The sequence below is a fragment of the Argiope bruennichi genome, chromosome 2 (assembly GCF_947563725.1).
Source record: "Argiope bruennichi chromosome 2, qqArgBrue1.1, whole genome shotgun sequence".
In the NCBI taxonomy this organism is placed as follows: Eukaryota; Metazoa; Arthropoda; class Arachnida; order Araneae; family Araneidae; genus Argiope; species Argiope bruennichi.
Window position 1 is genome coordinate 93,799,430 of NC_079152.1, and position 12,383 is coordinate 93,811,812.

General features: G+C 26.5%; 1 protein-coding gene across 1 annotated transcript in view; it reads left to right on the forward strand.

Annotated features, from left to right (window-relative positions):
* The first annotated feature begins 2,436 nt into the window (after positions 1-2,436).
* LOC129961839 (uncharacterized) overlaps positions 2,437-12,383 on the forward strand; it is a 115,062-nt gene continuing 105,115 nt past the window's right edge. Inside the window, exon 1 of the mRNA XM_056075422.1 lies at positions 2,437-2,517. Within this exon, the coding sequence (XP_055931397.1) occupies positions 2,475-2,517 (43 nt within the window). The 5' untranslated portion in view covers positions 2,437-2,474. The remainder of the gene's footprint in view (positions 2,518-12,383) is intronic.

The window sequence follows — 12,383 nt, forward strand, 5'->3', positions numbered from 1 at the left end:
AATATTATCATCAAAAAGAAATATTCAAAATTTAAACGGCCACGGCTTAAGAAAATCTTTGTCTACCTGTAATAACAATTTAATAAGAATCTGTTAACTCTTGACGTCGTAAGTAAAATAAGTAATAAACTACCAAATATACCTACTATAATAAACTACCAAATATTATTTTTTTTTAACTATCGCAATATGCAGTCACTGCCATTTGAGAATTTCATTTTTTTTAAATTGGAAAATATTGAAATGTACGCGTAATGAAATTTTTATAATGTTTTAAACGCGTAAGAACTTATTGCTGAGGACACATCGGAATATGTGCTTTGCTAATGCACCAGGAATTCTTATGTCGATTTGTACATTGAGTAGAAGAATAACCACACATTGCATTGAGAAAAGGGCATTAAAACAATTTTGATGAAATAACCTCAATTACTCGCTCTCGGTTTAGGGTCAAAATTTACCTCTTTCTTTACTCTCAAAATTCATTCTTACCTCGGGTCAAAATTTACCCCAAAATTTATCTTATTAATATTTCTCTATTATGTAACTTCACATAAGACAATGGAAATATCAAATTTTACTTAAGTTACAAACTGCTATTACTAGAAACAAACTATAAAATACAAACTACTGTATTCAAACGAAGAACTTGTAAATTTTTCTTACTCCCATCCAATAAATCCTACAATTTTAGTGTTTAATGTTGTTGCACTGCAGATGGAAATGAATTAAACAGTGATTAATTTTTTTCAAGCAAAAGGGACTACATCAGAGACAAAGTACAAGAACGAAATGAACAAAACAAAACAAGTACTAACATTAAAATGACACAAAAGCAACACAGTAACAGGAAAAAAAAATAGGAGAAATGTAAAAATACTTCAAACAGAAAAAATAAACAGAAAATTTAAGTCGAGAGGATTTGTATGTCAGTTCAAAAGGATTTGCGCTCATTGACTTTTCATTAAAAGGAGATTTTTCTCAGTACGCATGAGATGAACTAAAACTGGAAATCCGTTTCTTTGAGGCTGTTTTTAGTTTATTTAGTTTAGTATTTGGAAAGTCCATTAGACTATTAGCTTACATTTCGAAGTATAGAGTATTGGATTTCTTATCCGCAATAAAGAAGCCACTCACTAATTCAGAGTGTGTGTGTGAGAGAGAGAGATCGCATCACCCTTAATTCTAAAATGTCACTGATTCATTTTATCTCGGAAACTACGATAAGCAAAAAAGTATTTATTATTTGATTGTATAAAGACTTCAGTTTTGTACAAAATAAATCTATATAAACCGAAAACATTAAAAACTCCAAAAGGACGATAGTATCATTTTATATAAGTTTATATGGATAATAAATTTTAAATCTCAAATGTGCAAACAAATAATATAACTTCTTTTTATTGCTATTTTCTATTAAAGGTCAAAGAGTCCCTTCTTTTTTTTTTTTTTTTTTTTTTTTTTTGAAATCTACCTTTATTTTTGAAAAGGAAAAAATGGACTTTAAATTCTAAAACATCCTTATTCGAGAAGGCAGAGAGCACGAAAAAGGAAATTGAGAAGGTATTTATAACCTGTATAGATTCAGAAAGGAATTTGCCGGTTCGCCGTTTCTGTTCTGTGAGAAAACAATACGCAATGCAACGTGGAAGTTAGCTAGAGTGGAGCCACAGTTCGAATGATTACACACTACGTAACAACTGTATGAAACGCAAAATTGCACGTGCTGTTTACTTTTTATAAAAAGCTTGCCCTAAGCTTCGCTATGCTGTCTAATGATGTTGATGTACTATTAACCTTGTTAAAAAAATTAAAAAGATGACTGAAAGGTATTAAAAATGTTTTTATTTCTGAAATATTCTAATCATGTATAATTAATAAAATATATGACTTTTTAATTTCTTTATGTGAAAAAACATAAAAGTTTTGGAATTTTTTGCAATGAAATTACGGTTCAACTGAAATTACTATTTCATGAATATTCGTAAAAAGACGTGAAACCAATATTTTAAAAGTAATATTTTTAATTAAAACACAAATTAAATTTTTATGGCTTAACAATTGCTAGAACCCAAACAGAAAGAAAAATTTGCAATGAGAAAATGTGCAATTTTTACTAATCTAATTATTTTTTTAAAAAATTCTGGCTTTTTATGGGGAGAATGAAAGGAAGAAAAATTCACAGAGATTGAAAACTGTAATGTAGTATTTGATTTAAACAATATTGCTTTTAAAATAATTAATTGACATTCGGCCTAATTGGGATAGCTATCCAAAGCGAAAATTTGTTTGATCAAGCAACAAGTGCCTTTTCATCTCCCTTCAACGGTCAATTATTTCGCTTCGAACAGTTGCTGGGAGGAGGCGCTGCAATCAAAGCACTCACTCCCGCGCTAGTGGACCAACAGTTTGACTTCAGAATTGACAGGCAAGCGTTTGAAGTCAGTGTGGAAGTGAATGGATATTCCAACAGCATGGCTGGACTAATAGTTTTTCTACTTGTAGTAATTGCTCAGGGTAAGTAGGAAAATATTTATAGTGTTTCAAAAAATGTTTTCATAAACAAAAGAATGTTTTCATAAACAAAAGGTAGAACTCAGTATCCATGAAATATTAATTAATATGCTGATTATAAGAAAATGTTATTTTACTTTATAATCAGATGATGAAATGATTTTATGAATATAATATATGCAGAAACCATTTATGTGAGTTGAATGTGCAATTTAAAATATTATTTATCATAATCAAGAATAAAATATTATTTCATATTATAGCAATTAATAATGCATTATTTCTTATCACGACTATGATTAAATGTTATTATTTAGCAATTTAAAAAATGGTGATATAACGTTACGCTAAAAGTATAAAACTAAAACCTTTTTTTTTAAATATGTATCAGAAACTCAACGCTTAGGGTGTTTTTTTTTACTTATGAAATTATTTAATATGGTGATAACTATTTTTTCTGAAATTTATTTATTCTAAAATATACGAATTCATTTATTTGGAATAAAAGATGATTATATTCAAATGTTTCGTTTCAAATAATTCTCTCTTTTTTTTTTTTCGTACGGGAATAAACATGTGCAAAACATTGCTATTTTCCTAATTTTCTAGTAAATCTTACAGTAATTGGTTAAATGGATTTTTGAATAATTTCCGAAATATAATTAGTAGGTAAAAAACATAAATATTAATTGAACATTTTTCAATGAATTAATTTTTTTCATTAAAAATCAAATTAAATTTAAATAATAATAAATTTATTTTGTTTTATTATATATATATATATATATATATATATATATATATAAAGTGTAAAATTATATTATTATTACATTTATTACCACACTATCCTCTGTGAGAAACAAGGAAGTTAAACAATATGACGATAATCTCTTTTATTGTAGATATTTTCTTTAATGGATTGATCCCCATGATGTAGCAATTTAAATAGTTTGTTATGCAATTAAACTAATGCTGAGATAAATAAATTTTAATAAAATCCTTTAGAAAAGCACTTTTTTATTACTGTAATAAAATATGCATTTTTTCTTTTAATTAGTTTCTATTTTTTTTAGTTCCCAATTTAAAAAGCATTTTAAAAATTATTTTTAATTGAATTATTTCTGTATTTAAATTTTCTAAATTCAATTTCCAGTGCATCAGATATTTTAATAAAAATTTATTTAATTTATCAATCGATAATTAAGTCTAAAAATATAAAAGAAACACATTGTCAATGAGACACAAAAGAATACAAAAATTTAAATATTTAGTCCAGGTAGTCTCAAAAGAAATCTCTAAGGATTTGTGCAGGAAATTCGTAACAAAGTCCATCTTTAAAACCATGGAACATGTCATTCAATAAAAACATTTAAAAACTAATCTAGCGTTTGCTGATAAATTTCCAATTAATCAGAAATCAGAAAATTGAAAATAAATACAATTTTTAACAAAATTATTATGCATTTTTATGCTAATGTAATAATTTTTACATAATCAATTTATTTTGTTTATTTGACAAAAGCTTATTAGAAAGAAAATTCTATAACTTTTCCCACTCAATAGAAAGTTTCTCTTAATGTTTTAAAATAGCTACTCTATCAATTGTATTTAGAAAAATATTTTAATAACACTGTGTAAAAAATTTAACAATCTTTTCTCAACATGCAATTAGGAAAAAATAGTTTCTTTGTAATACAGTGTCAAAATTATGACTTTTTTGCTTATTGCATGTAATATATTATTACACCACGCCACCGTCTTTCTCTTTGACAGGGACATGGACAGCAAAGGTTAATAGTAAAAATGATTTGGATTAAAAATAATTAATTTCTAGACAATTCTTCAGTGAAAATTCTCAAAATTTAATTAGGAAGAAAAATGCTTATTTAATTTGAACCACAAATTCATGAAGTCCAGACTATAAATATATAAAAGCAAGAATCGCAAATATCATAGAGCTCTCTAGTCCTCGCCATGCTCAGAAAAAGGACCAACCCGAAAACTAAACTTCAACTAGTTTTCCATCTTTTATAATACAATGAAATGAGTCTGTCTAGATATTTTACCGCATCTCAAGAACTAAGCTTTATTGAGATACGTGACATTTCTAATGTTAAGAGAAAATTTGGCACCAAATACACTCGTTAAGTCAAAAACGCTATAACAACATTATCCATTTATCAGCAATCGGCAGATTATCATATACTACGTGGTTTTAATACAAATTCAAAATATTCACTCTGATAGCTCTCTTAATAAAATTTTTCACGTAATCTAACATATTATACTATATTATTTAATACTGTAATAAGAATTGTTTTTCAGTTCTGATATCTCCTTTTAGGAAATTGAGTGGATTATCTATACTTATAATAAAGCTCAATATGTGTGTGTGTGTGTGTGTGTGTGTGTGTGTGTGTGTGTGTGTGTGTGTGTGTGTGTGTGTGTGTGTGTGCGTGTGCGTTGGCGCTCTACAGGCCAGACCATACGACTTATAGCTACCAAATTTGGCACAGGCATACGTTGGAGGTCAGAAATGTGCACTTGGGGGTCTCTTTTTTTGAATTTTGAATTAGAATTTTAATTATTAATTAAAAACTAACTTTCCCGCCAAAAAATCTTTTCATTTCCCCCAAATGTGTAAGATTTCAGTTTTTTTCCCACACTGATGAGATTAGGCTTAACATATTTTCGACCGATTATTTCAAACGATTCTGATTATTTTCTTAATGTTTGATGCATTTAAAATTAAACATTGTTAATTAATCGATTTTTCAAGATTTATTCTGAAGTACTTTTGAATTAAAATAAAAAAGAATAAAGGAAATTAAAAATTTCTAATCTGCGTAGCGTTACCGCAACTGGCGCAGAAAATTCACGCATTTGCGTTACCATAATTGGCGTTGAAAATTCATGCATGCGCATTGTGTTCCGATTGTTGACAACTATTTTCAACGGATACGGACTTGGTTTTGACGGTTTAACATGTTTTCGACAGATTATTTCAAACGACTCTGTTTACTTTCTTAGTGTTTAGTGCCTTTAAAATTAAACATTGTTTATTAATCGATCTGTTTATGATGAATCTGAGAAAGTTTTGTTGAAAACTTCTTGAGATATTACATAAATTATGAAGGATATTCTTTAGTGCCCATAAGGTTTAAAATACTCAGTAATTCTGTTTTCAGTACTCATATTTAAAAAAAAATGCTTCGTTTCAGTAAAAAAAAAAAAAAAAATACTATATTAATTGCAGTTTAATTATTTGCACTTTAATTTAAAGCATAAATTCTACTGGAGCTAACAGAAAATTAGAGATACATATTACGTTTTGGCTGAAGGCTTTTATAATATTATGAGTGAATTATATGACTATTAAAATTTGAAGCTTTAAAATATTTTGATGAAGAATCTATTAAAATAAAAGTTACATAAAATATTTAATAATTAAAATTTTAACGAGCATTAAGATGGGCAAACCGGCTGGTCGCCAAAGGCGGCTAATATAAAATAAACATATGTAAATAATTTATTAATAAAAAGTCGTTTGCCCATGCGTAGGAAATTATTCTAAGCTATAATTATTTCTAATACTTAAAAATAAAAAAAAATATTCGTAAACTACTAAATATTTTTCTTTCATATATTTGATTTTTAAGTTTTACAAAGAAAATTTTTAACATATGTTTAAAAAAATATAAACAATGCATCTATGCGAAAAAATAAAATAATAAAACACTTATATAAAAGTTAAAATTATTTTTTAGCAATAAATTCACATGTACAGAGCTTGGAATATATGCTATGCATAATTAAACGTTGTTATATAATTTTGTACCTACTCAAAAATATTTTTTTCTGATAAATTACACTTTACAATCATTGAAGACATAATACTAATGCTTAAGTTTTTCAATCTAGCCATTATTATCAAATACATGGGAATTGTTTTAATTCTTTATAGAGAAACAGTAACTTAAATTATATTTTACAATAGTGAATCTTAATTGATAACAAATAGTGGCTCGTTCTAAATAATTTAAAAATTCTTAATGTGTTTAAACCAGATAAATAGTTTTACTCAGACGAAAATTGAAATTAAAAGTCTTATTCACAAAATGTCAAAAGAATTCAAATGTAACTGTAGTTATAAAAGAGACATTTCGAAGTTTAAAAGAATGTTTAAATTCGGTGAAATTGCATATAAATATTTAATTAGACATTACCACTAAGAAAGCTTGCTCTTCGGAACAATTGTCCTATCGTATAAATGAATTGTTCGTTTGCACACAAATCTAACATTATTTTTTGAAACAATTCAAAAGTATATAACATTTCTCAATAATTTAAGATGTCTCTTCTAATTTATAGAGCCTTTCTTTCCTTTAAAGGGAATTAAATATAAAGCAAATAAAATCTTCAAAAATATAATTTATGTTTGAATTAAATCACTAGTGTATGAAGGTATATCGGTTCCTTAATCTTTCTCTTTAAAAAGATATTTGAAAATGTTTTAATTGATTGTAATCTGAAACCTTCTTCATTTAATTAAAATCATATTAATTTGATTAATTATTTGAAGTCAATATGCATTGAAATCTTTCATCTCAACTTGTAAACTATTATTAACCAAACATATTATTTAGTTTTCGAACCAAAATTTTAAAAATTAAACAACCCGGTTTAAATTATTAAAACTCTTTTAAGCGATAATAATATTTCAGTTAATAAATCCTAAAAGTTATATTTTTATTTTCTATACAATAAATTATTTGCTTTTGTATTGTTATTACAAAAGGGAAATTGAACATCCATCAAATACTTTAATTTAAATGAATGATTAATTATATTTTAATGAAGGAATTGTATATTTGAAAGTATTTATTTAATGAGGAAACAATCCTTGGTACCGATAATCATCTGTATCAAATTATCGACTTTAAAACTTTCGAATTGCTTGCACTACTTATCTCCATTCCCCGTAATTTTAATCATTAGTTCACGAAAATACAGAAATATAAAATTTTATCTCAAGGAAATATTAATAAGGTCTTAATTAAATATTATTTTCGAAAAGTATTAATTTCATTCTGATCTCAGCTTGTCCAACATATGCTTAAAATATCCATGTCATAGTTTACATTTTTAAATCAGGTAGCTAAGAAATTGTAATGTAAATGTAAACGAATTCATGAATAAATCTTTAAAAGCATGAAATTATGTTATTTAATGGGGTTATTTATAACTACTGTATATATTATCCTATGATTTGTATTTTTAATTTAACAATAACAATAAAATTATAAATTTAGAAATATCCCATAGTCAAAAATTAAATTTTGAATGGAATTAACTAATGATCACATGATAATATTGGCATCCATTCTTCAAAAAAGTCTATGATGTGCAATGTAGTGTAAGATAAAATGCATTTGTAAGGCACATATGTCAAGAATTTATAATACCATCCAAATTGATTCCATATTTTCCTCTCGATTCCTTGCAAATTATACAAAAATGTAGCAAAGATATTGAGGCATTTATAAAAGTTTGGCATCTGACATTAGGACTATATTTTGATTTTTTCTCTTTGCATAATAAAGCATAACCATAAAATTTAATTCCCTGTTTGAAGGCATCTACATCTAAAGATAATGGAATGACTGAAATCAAATTATATGCCGAATCTTAACGCCCCCCCCCCCAAAAAAAAATTGCCAAAAAGAACTAGAAGACAAGTTTCCAATAAGAAATATTTTAGCTCAGTCAGATTCCAAACCCGAACTAGAAATTTACTCATAGAAAAGAATGGATTGCGCCTAGATTCAATTAAAATTCGACTGAGAAAAAATAGACAAATAGATGATAATATCAAATTCGTTAAAAATAATCTTTTATTAAGAAAATCTCCCTCTGCTAGTTGAAGCACGCCATTTTCTATCGTGAAAAATGATAAATCGCTAAGAGTTTTTGTACTTTTTTTGAAACGGCGGCGGAACTATCTCATTCGAAGTCCTTTTTTATGAAATTTGGTTTATTTCTTGGTGACTCAGTTCTAACATATTGAGCTTTATAGTTAGGCCTCTATCTACTAAATTCTAATAATAATAAAAGAAAATCTACGAAGCTGAAGAAAGGGCTTTAAAGAACTAATTAAACTAAATACAAAGAAATTATATATGTGTGCGTGTAAAGAAAATCAAAAATATATGCATTATGAAATTTCAATTAAAATTGAAATTCATTTCTGAAAACAAACTAAAAAATATACAATTGTATTTGGAGAGCTCTAATGCTGCTACTACTAATACCAAGACAATATTAGCAATATATATATATTGAATCATAAAGGAAGAAATTAAGAATCCGGCCTGAAAACTTTCTCATGGTTCACCCTCAGGTGGGAACTCAAACAAGGGATTTTTTCTGTGAGGGGTCCAATTTTGTCCAACAATACTGACCCACGTGACCCAAAAATCCCCTGAAATTGAGGCCTTAGAGATAAACCAGTTTTTACATAAATGAAACAACAAATTACAATATCTAATTTAAGAGAAAATTATAATAACATAATATAAACTATAAAAGAACACTCACAATCAATTATAGAAATAAAAAGGAAAGAACATACCAATAGCAGGTCAAATCTCTACAAAAAAAGGCTTTTATCACGTTTCCCACGTCCTTACTGCATAAAAACGCCTCGTCATTAAAAGTAATAAACAGTTGGTGGGTTTCAGCGAGTTAGTTGACATGTAACCGAAAATCTATTTTTAGCCTTGCCAAAAGATAAATAAGATGTCAATTCTTCTCTTATTAGAACTTCTATATTACATCAGTTTCTGGGAAATTCATTAGTAGTTAAGTTTTTAATGAGATTATTTGTTGCTTCAATATAAGAAATTTTGTTATTACAATCTCTTTTAATCTAATTAAATTAATCTAATAATCTTGTGAGAAAAATTAAATTTTTGAAAATTTTAGAATTTATATTAGAATAGTAATTACTAAGCTTAATTATTTTAAAGTTGAATTCATTCCTTTTATCATATCTTACCAACTAATGTTTTACCATTAGAAATTTCGATTTTTAAATCCAGATAGGTAGCTTCAAGTTGATTTGTGTTTCTTTCAGTTAGCACAAAATCTTTTGGATAAAAATTAGTAACAATATTAGTATTATCTAAGTTCAACAAAAGCAAGTCATCAGTATATCTCCAACCATTTATTAAATTGTGTTTAATTATTTTTTTCTCATAGTAATGTAGGAAAATATTGGCTAATACACTTCAGAAAGCTGTTCCCATTGGAATGCCCTTTAATGTTTAGAAAGATTAATTCCATTAAAAACATAATTTTCTGAAATATTAAATTTACATAATTCTAGTCAATTATTTTTTGTAATAATATCTTCATTTAAATATTCGTCATATATAAAAGTATAGACATTTATGAATTTTTCATGAAGCAGAATAGGGTATAAATTTTCAAAATCATAAGTATTAAGTTTATTAATGTTGTTATCGTTTATAAAATCCCAAACTTCTTTGTTACTATTAATTATAAAGTTATCTTCATCTTTAATTTTATTTAGGATAATTTTCAAGTATTTAAAGAAATGTTTTCCCGTATAGTTATTACAACTGCAGGTACTACAAGTCACAAATCTGAATTTTAATGATTTTTTGTGAAATTTTATTGTTGGGAACAAATAAGAATAGTTTAAAGAGCAAGTTTTAATTTAAGATTTTTTTGCGAAAACTAGCATTATTTTATCAAATTCCTTTTTCCGGTTATTCTTTAAAATGTAAGTTGCATTAGAGTTATATTCATTATATTATACTTCAATTGGCTTTTCATAATGAATAAATTTAAATTTAATTTTTCACGAGAGGGCAAGTTTTGTACAGAGATGAGATTTTGTTAGGGATTTTTTTGACAAGGGTCGATTTAGAAAAGGTATCTTTAAAAGAAATCCATAGGCGTTAAAAAATTTTATTCCTTCTCACAGGGCGTGAGAACTGCACTAGTCATCAATTTCTAGAGAGAGTGTCAGAAATAATTAAACAAAAAAAGTGAGATCAAAATAATTTCTTTAAATAGGCGTGCAGTTTTTATGTGAGTTAATTCTTTATTGTATGCTACTACTGCTTGCAAATAATGATGTACTGTAAGTAATGTAATATTCTCGTAAATAGTTAATTTCATTTTTCTTAAAATACTGTCATCGAATAAAAATATTATCCTATAACAAATCTGTAATACTCCTTTCCTATAGAATATCTGTAATACTGCTGTCCTGAAAAGACGGATTTATAGTTATTCTAAATGAAATCCAAATGGATGCAAGTTGCCTAACCTCGGTAATAACTTTAGAACCTTGTGGTGACTTTGGCGATAACGATAAAGTTTCTGGAAAATGCAAGTATTATAGTGTTATCTCCATTAAAAGCCAGTATCTGAAAATACTTCCTATTTTATCATCGCATTCGGATATGTAATTCCTATCTTATAGAAAATCGCATACCAGCTTGAGAGACTATAAATGGGAACTGGCACTAGGAGTAATTCCCTCTTTGAAGTGTCCATCTCTTTCTAATCATTATTCCTGTTTTCTCTTATACAATCTGCCTCCTGCTTGTGTTTAGAGCTTCAACTGTGAAATTTATTACCTCTGATTCATATTTTTCATGAAATTAAGTGTCGTTTCCCATTATTTTAGTATTGGATTTTGTCATCCATAGGACGTTTTTCTGTAACAATACTCAGAATAAACATTTGATATAACAATTTTGTTTCTGGAAGTATGAAACAATATTTTGTGAAAATACACTTTACACTTTGAAATCGTTACTGTGAGTGTTACGTACGTTGAAATTCTGTGAGTGTTCTGATCTTGTGAAACATTTATATTTCTAATTTATATGAAGGATATTTTCAATACATTTGTTGAATATTACGTCGCCAATTTTTTATTCGATAGTTACTTAATTTGAGTCTGTGCTTCTTTTTAACGTGATGCTCTTTACGCTATCCGTAATTTCACTAAAAACTGTCGCACTACAAAAAAAAAGAGAAACTTTTTCCATAATTTTCTCAATAACTCTTGCTGCTCTTCTCAATCACAAAGCATAGTTTGCTTAAAATCTGCTGCATCCAATTTGGAAAAATAGAATTAGAAATATATCAAAGAAGGATTCAGAATATAATATAAAAAAAATATTGTATTTAAAAACTTTTCCTTAAGGATGAATTAAAATTATACATTATTGAATTTGAAAATTTAAATGATTCAATGTAAGTAAAAACTTGGTTTTGCTTTTCACTCAATATAGTTTGATGAAATTCGATCTCAGAAGAAAATATAAATTTTTCCTCTTCCGATATTTTTAAAACTCTATTGTCAGAGAACATTATTTTATTATTTTTTAAAAGTTAAAATTGTCTGCTTCAAAAAGAATCATTTAAGAATTTTAGTCAATAAAAAATATATTTCTTATTACCAAATATATTGATTTCATAATTAATGATCAAGGATAAGTCTTTCTTTTTCATTTCAAAAGCCTTTTGAATTTAATAAGAAACAGTCTTTTATTAAATTATTTAAGGAAAAAGAATAACTCAATCGAAAGCATAAATTTTATTTGAATAAATAAAGTAAACGATTAAAAATTAAAAATAATAATCTGATTTCCTGCAATTTCTGATTTAATTTAAATTATTTGTTTCGGTAAGCATTTTAAATTATCGAAACATACTTAACGTTAATGGAACTATAAAAAGTTTATTCCTAAATTTTTCATTTTACTTATAAAATATTTTATTTCTTCTTCTATCCATATAAATTTTAAAGATTATTTTTAAATCCA